The sequence below is a fragment of the Vicugna pacos genome, chromosome 1 (assembly GCF_048564905.1).
Source record: "Vicugna pacos chromosome 1, VicPac4, whole genome shotgun sequence".
In the NCBI taxonomy this organism is placed as follows: Eukaryota; Metazoa; Chordata; class Mammalia; order Artiodactyla; family Camelidae; genus Vicugna; species Vicugna pacos.
Genome location: NC_132987.1, coordinates 65,858,357 through 65,873,705, shown reverse-complemented (window position 1 = coordinate 65,873,705; position 15,349 = coordinate 65,858,357). Strand labels below are relative to the sequence as shown.

Here is a 15,349-nt window from a genome sequence, read left to right as displayed (position 1 = left end):
AATGGATTGAAACATCAACAATATTTAAAGCCATGAGTCTGTAATAATAATAATAATAATAATAATAATAATAATAATAATAATAAAAGAATAAATTTTTCTGATCATCATCGACAGATACTACCAAACCAGCTCATTATTTGAAAACTGGTGAATAAAGACAGAGTATCAAACATTTCTCCTGCCTCTCTCCTGTATGACCATATTATTGGGTAAACAAATAGTAGATGAGGAGAAGTTTCTCCTAACAATAGTCCAGCCAATACATTGTAACACCTAAAGAATTAATGGATCTGGGAAACCATCATCAATGGCGCTAACACACACACACACACACACACACACACACACACACAGAAAATCAGATATTATGTATTTCTTTAAAAAGTATGCAATAACACCTATGAAGTAATCTTGCCAGAATCTAAATTTAATTAAGTCTTTAGATCTAACCATCAATTTACAGATGATATAGGGAATAGAGGAACATGTTAAATTATACCACACTGCAATCAGCATATTTTGGATTGTGGGAAACTCTGTAGGACAAATCACCAGGTATCTTCAATAAACAAATTACACAAAAGAAGAAAAACGAGAAACACTGTTCTAGTGCCAAACCCCATCAGTGTGATTTCACCTTTCCTGGAGTCTCCAAATTTGGACCCTCAACAATTGGGTCTTCAAAGAAAGGGTCTTAGTCTTCTTTTGTTGGGGAGGGTAAAATGGAGGAAGGAATTGCTGTGTGGGATGGGACAAGAGATCTGGGTTCCAACCTCTCAACTTAGATAATTTCAACTATTTCCCCCTTTTAGCCTTGTACCTCATCCTCACATTTCACAATACCCAACACTCCAATTTCTGAGGCCTTCTAGGGAGTCATCTTGCTTTTCTGCCATAGCTCCCTCTGTAAACTGTCCTGCTCTGCTAAATCACTTCTGATTGCTCCATTCACTTTCCATCTCCCCAGAATGCGTTTAGTCTTGTCTCCACTCTTTTGTTCTGTCATTGTGGATCTATACTTTTTACATTTTCTCACTATTCTCTTAGTGAAATTATGTGAAGGAGTAGTGATAGACATGTATGATCAATCTGCCATGCAGAATGCTTTCAACTAGGACTGTCCCAGAAATCCCAGGTTGGCAATCTCTAACAGAGTAACTGAATGGTTCTCTGCTATATGAAAAAGCAGTGGAGACAGCCTGGAACTGGATAACCTCCTTGTAGACTCAGCAACTTCCCTGGACACAAGGGACGATGCCTGAGACAATTAAAACATCTCCTGAGCGATAAGTCCACCACTAGCAGAGTTTCGATTTCAAACAATTCTGATGCTGCCAGCCTAGTTTGTACAATGTGGAGATACTAGAAGACAGCTCAGAATCAGCCTCACCATCTGTCCAGGCGCAGACAAAGCCCTATATGTGTCCTGTTGCAGAACAGTCCCCATTTCTGCACTTGGAGGACGTGTGGCAGCCCAAGACCATAAATCCACTGCAGTGAAGCCTCCAGCCACATCATCCCCTGGAACTGCTCTGGCAAAGGTCACTTATGAGCTCCTGGTGGGCAAATCCAAGTAAGCTTATCATCAGCAGCCCCTCAACATTGTCAACCACTTGCTACCTTTTCTTTCCCAAAAGACATTTATTAAATTACACTGATAAATAACTATCACAGGTGAGCTGATTTGATGTCCTGCCCCCTCTGCTGCTACGTGCATCTCTCCTCACTTGCTGCTTGGAGAATTGGGAAGGGGGCTGGGTTTTTCTAGTTTCCTTAAGAAATAGTTCACATAAATTGTTTTTTTCTCAGCCTTTTTTTAGAAGTTGAAGTACAGTCAGTTACACATAAATTGTGAATAGGTATTAGGTGCTCAGAAGTCCTTTTAATGGATACTGGTTTGCATAAACTGTTTGCATTTAGATTTTTTTCTTTAAGGGATGTTAATTATTTAAACTATCAATAAAGCACAGTGGTTTAAGTTTGGTCAAATCATACCCTCGAGCCATGTTGGAGGATCAGTAGCTGTAATGGAGAGTTACTGCAGTGGGTACTCTACACAGTACGGAGAGTGAAGGAAGCTGCGCTGGGGGTGTGGTGGGGGTGCTCGGCCCTGCCTCCTCCTGTTGGCAAAGTGGTGAAGCTCATTTTCAGTGCTTGGTTGACGTGAGCCACTTGTGATAGCAGATGCTGTGGAATGAAAGCTTATAAAGAGGGACCCAAAGCTCCAGATAGGGCAATGGAGGAGCACTAGATGAAGCTTGGCTTTTAGGGTCAAAAGACAGGGCCTTCTCACCAGGAGGAAGACCAGGAGACCACTGGCTGAGGTCTTCCTCCAGCCTAGTCAAGGGGATGCTGGATAGCCCACTCCCACTTCTCTCGTTCTCTCCTCTTTGTGGCCATGTGGTACCCCCTCCGGTGGGGAGGTGGAGATGTGGGGATGTGGACATGCAATATATTTATTTCTCTCCTTAGTTCTATTACAAAGAATCCAGTCTGAACTCCTGGGGTCAGGCCCCTAAGAGATACCCTGGAAGGTGGTAAAACCAATTCCTGGTGCACTTGTAGTTGGTCCTCAGGGCCCTTCAGAAGAGACCCTGAGGCTGAGCACAAGTGATGGGGCTGGCAGAGGTACCCTCCCATGGCTGAGACCAGATCCACACCGATCTGGATGACCCAAATACCAGGACCCATCATCAAGCTGGAGAGTCCTAACATCTGGTAAGGTATGGGACTTGGGACTTGTAGGTCAGCTGTCAAGGATACTTGGGGAAGCCAAACCAGTTGGGCAGCATCCACAGAAAAAGCCTTCTTGACATCCTAGAATAGCGATTCCTAAATCTGGTTGCACATACGAATCACCTGGGAGTCTAAAAATCCTGGTGCCTGACTGTACTCTAAACCCTCATCCCTGAGAGTGAGACCGAGGCTTCAGTGCTTTTTAAAGCTTCTCTGCTGATTCTAGTGAGCAACCAAGGGAGAACAACTGCCTAGAGTCAGTCTAGCTCCACCCCTACCCTTATTTATGCTACCTAGTTCTGCAAGCCAGAAACCTAGATGGCATCACTGTGGTCCAAGCCTTCACTAAGCCCTCCAGGGCTGCCAGCTTCCCCAACTCCAGGGGTCACCTTCATAAAGAAGACAAGGTGCCTGGTGTTCCCTGGAGCTGTGTGATGCTATGGCCCTGTGTGATTCTGCCACTTAAAGATCTCTTCCTCTGTCTTCTCTCCATCCCCTCTCTGCTGCCTTAGTTTAATTCTCCCCATCAATCACCTGAATTATTGCACTTTTAATTACTGCACTTATTCCTAACCGGCTCCTCCACTAAATCCATTCTCTGCATTGAGCCAGGTGATCTGTACACCAAATCTGTTCATGCCACTTCTCTGCTTAAAATTCTTTGCTTTCACAATAAAATAGGGACCCCTCTGCTCAGCAATGAAGACCCTCTGCAATGTAGCCTCTCTCTGTTCCTGTGTTTCATCTTCCAAATTTATCCCACTCCCACCCCACAATGTGGTCACAATGGCCCCCTTGGTGGTCCACGCTATTTCACACCTCTGTGTCTCCTTCTTAGCTGTCTGTCCAACCCCCATTCTTTAAGCTCCAGCCCAAGAGCAGCTCTCTGGGAAGCCTTTGCAGACTCTGCTGAACCTGAGGGAGTGGAGTTCTTCATGTCTCTGGGCCCCCACTGTATCTGGCACACACCCCTTTCTACGTGCTTCCCACAGCACTCTCATTACTTCTGTGCATCTGTCTCTTTTTCCCTCCTTTGGCCACTTTATTGCTCCCAGAAGACCTTCATTTGCAGACTATGGTAACATTATAAAAAGCCAAGTCCCTGAGCTCAGAGCAGGACCTCTGGATCCACTTTCTTCCACCCGCCTTGGACCATCTCTGCATCAACTTCCTCCAGGCCCTGACCTGCTGAGTTTGGCATCTTGGTTTCATTTTCCATGGATACCAGTTGGAAACTAGGCTCTGGTTGGGCTGCTTATGACTGAACTGGCAGGACATGGGAAGCTGCCTCTAGGAATGACTCCTCCTTGCTCCAGCCCAGGTCCCAGGAACATGCCACATGGTTCCCATCCAGCAAAGGGAATCTCTTATGATCTCTTACATGCTTGCTCCTTCAGGCGAAGGGCCTGGGTCTTATTTACCTTTGGATCGCAGGTGCTTAGTACCATGCCTGGGACTGGACCCAACCTTTCGTTGGTATTCAATAAACGTTTATCAAGTGGGTGGTTGGATGGATGAATGGGCAGGTTGGCTAATAAGGGTGTGGGCAGGAGGATAGATGTGCCGATAAATGGATGAATGGCATTTCTTTTCAGTTTCCCCTAGTTCTTCCTGGTTCCTCCCTGCTGGTGGTCACAGCTTTACTGCTCCCTCTTACCTCTTCTGTGGCTGCCAGCTGCAACAGCCCCTGGGGGGGTCTAGGTCCAGCTGCAGCCAGAAGAAACTAGCCCAGAATGTCACACCAGCTCACCAAGGTGGTCTCTCCTTCCCCGACTGCCCTTTGCAGTGAAACCCTGTTCCAAACACCTGACTAACTCCTCTCCAGTCTCTAATTAGGTTTTACATATTATTCATCATCTTTTCCTGGCTGTGCTGTGAGTCCTGGAGGTTGGAGACTTGGCTTGTCTTACAGCACCTCTGCCCCTAGCTCACTTCTGATACACAGTGAGCGCTCAGTGAACACCTGGTCTCTGGGGACCAGCAAGCCTCCCCTGGAAACAGGAACTGAGGGTCTCTCCTCATTGACAAAGAGATGGCCTTCCTTTCTCTGGAATGTTCAGCCTCTGCAGAAATGATCTGGCATCTGCTTCTCAATCTGGGATAAATGTTCTGGATCAAGGAGTCCCATTGAAACGCCTCCCAAAGCACTTAGGGAATTATGCTTGGGGAATCCTTCTTGGCAGCAGATAATAAATCAATCATAGCTCAGTGAAAATGCTGAGCTCAAACGGGATCACTCAGGCCAGGCTGAAAAAGGAACCAGGGACACACTTTCCCTTGAGGCACAAACCCAGAGATCCTACTGTGGCTTCAGGCTCTGGACTTAGAATGACCAGTAGTTCCAGTTTGCCAGCACTGTACTGGTTCTACCACTGAAAGTCTTGCATCCTGGGACCCCTCAGTCCAGGCAAACAGGGACACGTACCTCTGGTGCTCTTTCCCTCCTGTCCTCAGCAGCAGCTCTGCGCAGTGCAGGAGCCCCATGCGTGCCTCCCCGTTTACTCGGCCATGCCCCACTTCCCAGTCTCTTCCCAGCAGTCACCCTGACAGCCAGGGTGAGTCCATGGCCAGTGCGAAGAGCACAGGTCCCCTGTTTTCAACCCTAGGGGCTGAATTCTGAATCTTGCTCCTTGTGCTGCCCCCTGCCCCAGCCCCCAAATACCAGGGAAATTACAAGGAAGGGAAGCAAATGTACCTGAAGGAGGGAGACATTGGCAAGGCTGAGTCTGAAGAGGTAGTTCCTGTGAAAACAGAAACGGAGATCGTAAGTCAAGCTGGTTGTGCAGGCAGGTCCCCAGGAAGCAGCTTCCTGGCTCCTGCCTCACCGGCTGCCAGGACAGGGTGCCAACAGCAGAGGGCCAATGGTGGGCTGACCCCAGGGTGAGCTTGACCTTCACTAGCTCATATACTATGCACAGCAACCCCAGCAGGACAGAGAGAAAACTCCATTACAGATGAGAAAACAAGTTAGGTAAATGATCCAAGTCAGAGAGACAGTAAGTGGAGGAGGTAGGATGGAAACCCAGACTCCTCTGCTTCCAAAGCCCATGCTGTCTCTACTCCCCACCATCCCAGCAGGCCCAGGGCAGAACCTCCTGTCCCACTCCCAGCCGTGGAACCTGTTTCTGTTCAACTTCAAGCCTCATGGAGCTCTTGGGCCCTTGGGGTCCTGTTGCTTTCCTTTTTTTTTTTCATATTCTTTTTCATTATAGGTTATTAAAAGATACTGAATATAGTTCCCTATGCTGTACACTAGGGCATTGTTGTTTATCTATTTTATATATAGTAGTTAGTACCTGCAAATCCCAAACTCCTAATTTATCCCTCCTGCCTTTCCTCCTGGTAACCATGTTTGTTTTCCATGTCTGTGAGTCTGTTTCTGTTGTGAAAATAAGTTCATTTTTGGCATTTTTTTAGATTCCACACATAAGTGATGTCATATGATCTGTCTTCTCCCTCATCTCCCGCAGTCCCTCCTGCAGTCAATGACTCTGAATCTGACATTTCCATGGCCACCTCCCTGGACCAACCTGTCTCCTCTTATCCAGATTACCCCTTGGCCACCTCGCTTCCTTTCCCCCAATTCCGCCTGCACAGGGCAGCCAAGCTAGTCTTCCTCAAACTCTGCTGTCATCATATGCTCAGCCTCTGCTCCAAAACCTTAAAAAAGGAAACTTACGTCCACACAAAAACCTGCACACAGATGTTTATAACAGCTTTATTCATATTTGCTGAGACTTGGAAGAAACCAAAATGTGCTTCAGTAGGTGAGTGGATAAATAAACTCTGGTGCATTCAGACAATGGAATATTATTCAGTGTTAAAAAGGAATGAACCATTAAGCCATGAAAAGACATGGAAAAGACAAGCTTAAATACACACCACTAAGTGAAAGACACCAATCTGAAAAGGCTGCATACTGTATGATGTCATTATATGACATTCTGGAAAAGGCAAAACTACAGAGACATTAAAAGATCAGTGGTCGCTGGGGGTGAGAGTGGGGGGCACGGGTGAACAGCAGTGCACAGGGGACTTTTAGAATGAAACCACTCAATAAGATACTATAATGATGACTACATAATATCACACTTGTCCAAACCTATAGGATGTACAACACCAAGAGTAAACTCTGGACTTTGGGTGATAATGATGTGTCAATGTGGGTTCATCAGTTGTACGAAGTGTACCACTCTGCTGGGGGATGTTGATGGTGGGGGAAGTTGTGCATGCGTGAGGACAGGGGGTCTATGGGAAATCTCTGTACCTTCCTGTCAAGTTTGCTGTGAATCTAAAACTGCTCTAAAAAATAAAGTCTTAATGTCTTAGAAAAATAAAAAACCCTTAAACAATAATGATGCTGACAGCACCACTATGACTATCACCCACTCACTGAGCACTCTTAGTGTCAGGTGAGGCCGAAATCGCTTTGCCTGGACTCTGGAGTCACAAGGCCACTGTGCATGGACTCGGAGGGTGGCAGGACCCCAGGGCAGAGAGCCACAGGAAAGTGACTGCAGGTTCACAGAGGAGCCCCTGCAGCAGAGACAGGAAGAATGCCAGCTCCGTCACTTGCCGAGGGGCCTCTGAGGGCCTCAGTGTTCACATCTGTAAAACGGAGAAACTAATGTCTGTCTTTCTTATTTCATAGGGCTGTGAGGACGGGGGTGGGGTGATGCATGTTAAAAGGCAGAGGTAATGTCAAGCAGATGTGAAGTCTTGGTTTTCCGGAAGAATTTTCTTTCCTTCGTACATTTTCTTTTGGCCGTTTCTTTCAGTTCTTTAAGTTTTTAGGAATAATTGCTTTAGAAAGTTCTGGCCTGTCTCAGCTGTCCTGAGAAACGAGGGGAAAGGTTGTGGAGTGGGCCAGAAAGAGAGGGAGGGGGCCTGCTGAGTGGATCCGGGGGCCTGAGGAGACACCTCTGGCTCCAGGCCCAGGACCCACTCAGCTGCTCTGCTGTCTCGGCAGGCCTCACCGGCAGGCTCACCCCCCTACCCCCGGCCCCTTAACCTGAGGACAGATGGGCTCCAGCATGTGGCTCTGCCCCAGCTGTCCGCTCAGGTAACACAGGCATCTGCTCACAGCTTTAAAAAATTAGCGGAAACATTGCATCAGTTTCTTCATTTTCATCCCATCAAAAATCATTCATCACAACATCCACGTCTGCTCTTCTGGGAGATGAGAACAGAGAGAAATCTCTGTAGCCTGATCCACCCTAAACCCCTTATGGAATAAAGTGGGGTAAAAATGAATAAAAGATTTCCCTAGCCTGAATTCCAGAGGCCCAGGGGGTCACCAAGAAGGGAGAGGAATGTCAGGCAGAAGAGAAGGAGGAAGGAAAGAAGCTCCTACAGAAAAGGGCAGAAGGAAGACACTGAGGACCCACTTCATTCGCTGTAAGGGATGCAAGGGACCCGGTCCCGGACCAATTTGCTCCTTGTTCTCTGCGGATACAGCCAGGCTCGAGGACCCAGGCCCAGGGATGCCTCCCCGCGTGTAGGGAGGACGCGGACCAGGAGCAGTGTGAGCACAGGCAGGAGGCTTGCCCTCCTGCATTTTAGACTCCTGGTCCGGACAGTGGGGATAATCGTAGAGCTTACTGCCTGGGGTTACTGTGAAGGTTACACGATTTATTCTGTGCCTGATTTACAACACTGACTGGACCTTTTTAGATGTTTTACTACACATGTGGTACATGAAATAGTGCCTGGCGCGTGGCAGGTGTGGAATGAATGGCAGCTTTCAAAACGCTTCCATGAGATTCAGAGCAAAGGCATTTTATTTATATATTTGTTTGTTTATTTATTTAAGGTATAGTTGATTTACAATATTATATGTTCCAAGTGTACAACTTAGTGATTCAAAATTTTTATAAACTATACTCCATTTAAGGCTATTATAAAATATTAGCTCTATTTCCCTGTGCTCTGCAACATATCCTTGTAACTGATTTATTTTATACACCGTAGTTTGTACCTCTTAATCTCCTACCCTGACCTTGCCCCTCCCCACAACGCTCTTCCCACTGGTAATCACTAGTTTGTTCTCTACATCCGTGAGTCTGTTTCTGTTTTGTTATATTCATTCGTTTATTTTATCTTTTCAGATCCCACATATAAACGATAACATTCAGTATTTGTCTTTTTCTGACTTATCTCAAAGGCATCAAGATTTTAAAAAGCACATATGTAAAACTGGTGGGCTCTGAATCAGGTAGAAGGGTGGAATCAGCGTTGGCTTCCTGACTGTAATGTTGTACTGTGGTTATGCAAGATGTTACCACTGGGGGGAACTGGGTGAGGGGTATAAGGATAGGATGATGATGATGATGATGATGATGATGATGAATATTATTATTATTATTAGTGAGGAGGTAATTAGGTTTATTTATTTATTTATTTATTCTTGGAGGAGGAACTGGGGATTGAACCCAGGACCTCCTGCATGATAAGCATGTGCTCTATCACTTGAGCTATATACTCTCTCCCCTCCTCTATTATTTCTTATAACTGCATGTAATTCTACGATTATCTCAAAATAAACAGTAAAATAATTACTCTTTTTGCTGGGAAAATAAGGTCTCGACTCTTGTACACTTGCGCATGTAGAGATTACCTCTGAGAGGATACACAAACTCACCGCAGGGCATGCCTCCAAATGAGGAGCTCCGCTTGGCGTACGAGGGGTGGCCCTAATTTTCACTTTTGTACCTTCTGAATGTTACACCACAACACACATCACTGATGAAAAATAGGTTAATTTCAAAATTAAAAAAAAATGCATTTAGCCCCAGCTTCCTAATAGCCCTGTGATGTTGGCAGCATAAAGATGGTGACCCAGAATTTACAGACGTGGAAACTGAGGCTCAAAGGTCAAGATCACCTAGGACAACAATGCAGCTCATCTGGTCCAGAGTTCTGTCCTTGACTTGCCTCCTTTTCACATGGCAAATGAAGGGGTGAGGGCACTCAGGGAAGTCCAGAAGTCAAGGGCAGTCAGCTATATAGTGTAGCCCGGAGGTGCCAACCCAGTGGCTACCCTCCCCCACCTGAGACCTGCTGAATCAGAACCCCTAGGGGCGGAGAGCTTCCAGCATAGTTGGAGGTGGTAACATGGGTTGGCAGAAAAAACTCTAGCCCCGAGGCTAGGGGACCTGAGTTCTAGTCCCCAGATTCTGTTGTCATTTTCTGCTACATGATCTTGGGAAGGTTACCCTCCCCTCTCCAGCCTTTGCTTCCTCATGTTTAAATCGAGGGTAGTTGGATCAGACCAGCACTTCTCTAACCTCAGTGTGCATCAGGTTCACCTAGGGGGCTTGTTAAAACATGGGTTGCTGGGCTGCACCTCCAGAGTTTCTGATTCAGCAGGTCGGGGGTGGAGCTCAAGAACCTGCATTTCTAACAAGGTCCCCAGTGCTGTGGATGTGGGACCACTCTTTGAGACCCACTGGAGTAGATCATCTCTAAGCTCCCTTCAATAGCAGAGCTAACGTTCTCTGATTTTGTGAGAATTCTCTCCTACTCCACCCCACAAAGTCTCCACAAGTCCTCCCTAGAGCGTGTTATCCTTTGAATAGCAGACCTGGACAGTGGAGCTAACCGAGGTCAGGCAACAACAGGGAAGTGAGGTCCTTCATAAAAGAAGCACATGTCCCGTGTCCCAGGTGCAGGCAACCAGCTGGCCAGCAGGGGGCTCCTGGGCACCTTTTCTGCACCAAGCTCCCAGGGAGGACACTAGCAAGGCCAGTCCTGGCAGCATGGCAGGGACAGGGGCTAGGAGGTCGCCAGTGGGCATTCCTGCCCTCAATAATTGCCGGACACTGAGGACTGTGGGTTGCTGAGATCTGAAGGTCTAGAGGTCGCTTCCCTGCCACCCTTCCCCACCACTCCCCAGGAATGCTTCCTTCTGTGGAGGACAGACATTCAGACACACAGAGGGCCTGGCCCCACAGTGGGTCATCCCAAATAATATTCCCTCCGCCCAATTCACTTAGAATTGGTCCCCCAGTCCTGGACCCACCCCTCCTACACCTCATTACCTGGCTCCCACGATGAGCTGGTTTCTGGAAGGATCCAGAGCGAGCTGGGAGAAATCTCGGGCTCCAGGGTAGGTGAAGTTAGAGACCCATGGCTTCAGATCTAGGGGAGGGAGAGGCAGCCATTCGGTTACTGTTGGACCAGGGACTCCCAGCTGCACCAGCATCGGACCCAAGAATGGAAGGGCTGCCATCAGGGCTGCCGTCAGGCTGTGGTGAGGCAGGAGGCACCCCAGAGACCTGGGTTCCACCAGCTCAGTGAGTAGCCGGTTAGGGGACAGGGGGTGAGGGTGTTGTCACTGCTCCTGCTTTGTTCCCTAGCTCAGAGGAGGGCTCCAGTCGCCCCCTTTGCTGCCCAAAGGGAGACCTGTAATCATCCTTGACTCCTGAGACCCTCAACAGCCACACCAAACACACTGGCAAATCCTGTCTGTTCTATCTCCACGCTGTCCTGAAATCTGTCCATCTTGCCCTCTGTACTCCATCCCCCCACCAAGCCACCATCATCTCTTGCCTAGACTAGTGCCAACAGCATCCTAACTGGCCTGGCTTCCACTCCTGCCCCTCCAGTCCATTTCCCACATGGCAACCAAGGAGTCTTTCTAAAATGCAAATCTGATGTCACTCTCCAGCTTAAAACCCTTTAATAGCTCCTAGTTGCCCCTAGGAAAAATCCCAGCTCCTGTGAAGGCCTTTGGGTTCTGGTTCCAGTGTCCTTCGAGGTAGAATGCCTGACAAATTAATTATTTAGTGATGCACTAAAAGAATGATGTTTCAGCTCGTATATCCCCCCTCAAATCCTCCACCCCAGCTACATTCAACCAGACTGTGGTGCACGTCTCCAGATCTATCCTACAGGAACCTGTAGACCTTTACACTTCTCTTCCTGCTCAATGAACAGTTCTTATTTGCCCCCATCCCCACCCCACCTCCTCCAAGAAGCCTTCCCTGAATCCCTCATGCAAGGTAAAGGGCTCCCATACACCTCTATTTGACTGCCATCAAAGCCTCCATCTGCCTGGGTGTCTAACCCAGTAGTTTCCCTGGTGGACAGGGAAGATTTTGCTTCTTGGATCTCTAGGCTCTGTCCAGCTCCTGGAAGTATTTGAATGAATGTACAAATAATCCTCAACTCCTTTCTGTATAAGAAGAATCAAGTCTTCAGACAAAGCTACACAGAGGTGGAAGAAATGGAGGGTGAGTAGGAAGTGTCCATCTGTCTCCAAGGAAGGATCTTCCCAGCCAAGGCCAAAGTCTTTCATGGGGACTGGGTGGCCAGAGAGGAGCCCTTGTAGCACTCCGGATGGATGGGGCAGTGGTCTGGGGAACAGCGCCCAGCTGACTTTCCCTGTTGCCCTCCAGCTGGAAGCCTATTTCCCCCACCGTGGCTCACAGCCCCCTCATAGCTCTCCCTCAGCCCCTTCCTCACGGATGGGAGGGAACTGACTAGCAATGAGAGTGCTGTGGGGCAGAGGAAGTTCCATGCTGATACGGGAAAGATGAGGGGGAAATGTGAGAGGCCCTGTGCTTTCTCCCCACAGTGCATTAGTGATTGGCTTCCAGAATGGCCAGAGGAGTGAGTGTGTGTGTGCATGTGTGCACAAATGTGTGTGTGTGTGTGTGTGTGTGTAATCCAAGGGAAATAAATCATTGCTCATTATCCCTGCACTACAGAGTAAAAGCAGCCCTTCATTTCTGCACGAAAGGCAAAGACTTAATCGCTCCCTAGAGAACTGAAGGTTTTGTGAGTTGGATGTTTTTCAAAAAAAAGTGTGATATGCACAATTAAAAAAAAAAAGAAAATGCTGCAGCAAAATGAAGCAAACCTCTTGTATCTGCCTCTGCCCTCAGCAGATGACTATTGGCAAGAATTGTCACGAAGTTGCAATGGCACCTGAACAATCTCAGTATAAGGAGTGAATCTGGAGTCAGGTCGAGTTTTTAGCTGACCTAAGGGCCACGTTTGGAAATCCTGGTAGGATATCATCCTACCTTAGAGACTAAGACAAGGGTCCTCTTCCTCCAGGAAGCCTTCCTGGATTATAAGCTCTCCACCCTGATCTTATTTTGTTCCATACTCTCTTTACCCTTCCCGTTCCATTCACATTGTGTGTTTCTGTCACTCTGAAAGTGCTCATCTGTTCTCTGTGCAGGAAGAAGTCAGGGTGAGAGGGTTGCCTGTCCCCAGCACACAGGGTGCTCCCCAAGAGTAGCAACTGGGTCACAGTTTAACCCTCTTCTTCCCTTCCAACAGGGGTATTCCAGATGTAGGCAGCTGAACAGGGGAAGAGGTGGCATGATGGCTCTGCAGCAAAGCAGGAGAAATTTCATCTGGAGATGACTCTGCTCCACCTTCACTCTGGCCCTTTCTTAGGGTGGAGGGGAGGGCAGAAGCCAGGATGACAGTGGGAGGTGAGGATGGGGCAGTAGGAGGTGGCCCCTTCCAGTTTCTGTCACTCTCCCTTACCCCGAAGTGACTGACAAGGGCAAGAAGGAAGGAGTGAGGAGGGAGACTCCGCGGGCCCGGGCGCAGCGCCGTGATCCTGGGGGAGCCGTCTTGGGAAGGGAGCCAGCGTCCTCTTATTAAACAGGCAAAGAGGACCAGAGGGGAGGCTGTCGTTAAAACACCAAGCACGTTCTGAGCTCCATGTGCAGTGAAGGCTTTGGACGGCGACTTTAAGAGAAAAATGACATTCTCTATGATGCGTCTGTGATTTTAATTATAGTCGATTCAACTACCCACTTTGTGGATTAACCACTGCCAGTGTTAACTCCATACTGGCTTCTCCCTGCCACCTAGAAAGGCCAAGCTGTGGCAAAAGGAAAAATGTGCTGGCCAGAGAAGCTGAGATGACACCACCCTCCAGAGCTGTCCTCCTAGGATGAGGGACCATCTCCGCTTGCCCAGGGCTTAGAGGATTCCTTAGTTACTCTTTGTCAACTGCCTATGTCACTCTGAGCCCCATTCCTACCTTCTGAAAGAGTGTGGAGTAATAAGTCAGTTTCATTCAAGTGATTTATACCTGGAGGTTTGAACTGGTGTCAAGGAAGACAGGCACTCAAGGAACACATCTTCCGGCTCTTCACCCTCCTCCTGTCACCACCCAGTTTGCTCCAGTACAGACCAGCCTAGCTGGGAGACAGGGATTCCCCTGCTCTCCTTCCATGGTCCTGCCCCTAGAAGCAGCCAGGCCAAAGGGCCCCAGCAAAGCCCCTGAGATGAAATAGTTCATTAGGAGCTGCTGAAGGGGGCCCCCACCTGAGGAGGATGGTCCTCAGGGCCCCACCCCTTGGCCCTCCCCTTCAGTGACAGCCACCAGCACTTCAGGAGCCATCAGAAGTCTGAGGGTGTGCGTGCGTGCGTTTTGCAGGCTTAAGGACATTGCTAATTTCCTTTAATCCACTTAAGCCTTCAAAGCCTCAGATCCCAGCTCAAACAAGACAGCACAGAGAAGACAGCTGCAAACCCTCCTCCCTGAGACAGGAGCCAGCCCACAGCTGGGAAGGCCGCACATCTGAAAGGCCCCCAGCCTCCCCAGCTAGCCGCCCCCAGCTCCTATCCATACTGCCTCCCATCCCCCAAATCCCGGGCCAGCCTTGTTCTCATGGATTCACTTTTCCATTCTGGTTTCCCTATTGCCCTTCTCAGCTGGCTGTGTGGAGTCGCAGAGGATGGGCTGTGGGGGCACCTGAGGGAGGAGCACTTGGTCACTCTGCGGTGGGGAGTGCACGGACAGAGTCAGGACACTGGCATTGAGGCCTGGCTCTGACAAGTCCCTGCAACCATCTACACCTCAGCCCTCTCAGTGGTAAGCAGAGGTGGCAGTCATTGCCCTGCCTTGCTGCCAGGGTTAAAGTGGAGAGGAAATTGGATAGCTGTTGATCATACTTAAGAACCTGGGAACCCCTGAGACCACATCTGCAGATCCCAGTATGAGCTGCCACCTAGGTGATGAATCCTGAAGTGTGGATGTGGTCCTAACACCCCCAGCGATCCCCAAACTGGCTAATAGGCTGTGGGAGAACACGTGGGGTTCTATGGTGTTTGTGTTTTGTTTTTACATTATCATCAAATGTAGATGCTAATTTTAGAAACTCTTTATCAAGACTTATGAGCCCCTCAGAATATGTCCAGTGATTCACAAACCCCAGTTTGGGAGAGACTTTAATAGGACACTCTCACGACCTGCCTTGACAGAAGGAGATATTAGTCGCCAAGGTCCCTTTCCCTGGGGGTTCCCGGGGCCCCAAAGATGGGCATCCCTGCAGCCATCTTAGGGCAGAAGGAAGCTTTCCAGAGATCTCCAGACACTTCCTAATGAGTGAGTCATCCTCATTCTTCCCCAGGGAAGCCAAGAAATAGAGCTCCGCTTCCAGAAGAGCTAGACCAACCCTTGGCCACTCCACCCAGGGCAGCCACAAACTCATTCTGCAGCAAAGGTGTTTCAGAGAAAGACCCTTCCCTCCCCTCTTCTTTCCCCTGAATGAATTGTCTGGGGACTAGAATCAGATCCCCCCAGCTCTCAGCTGCCCATCCTTCTTACACCTATCCCAAAGAAAGAGTCTCTGTACCC

At 48.5% G+C, this 15,349-nt stretch overlaps 1 protein-coding gene across 1 annotated transcript in view; it reads right to left on the bottom strand.

Moving 5' to 3' along the window:
• SEMA5B (semaphorin 5B) overlaps positions 1–15,349 on the bottom strand; it is a 116,585-nt gene that overhangs the window by 24,023 nt on the left and 77,213 nt on the right. Inside the window, exons 3-4 of the mRNA XM_031680480.2 lie at positions 10,779–10,878; positions 5,435–5,480 (exon numbers count right to left, since the gene is read on the bottom strand). Coding sequence (XP_031536340.1) covers positions 5,435–5,480; positions 10,779–10,878 — 146 coding nt within the window. The remainder of the gene's footprint in view (positions 1–5,434; positions 5,481–10,778; positions 10,879–15,349) is intronic.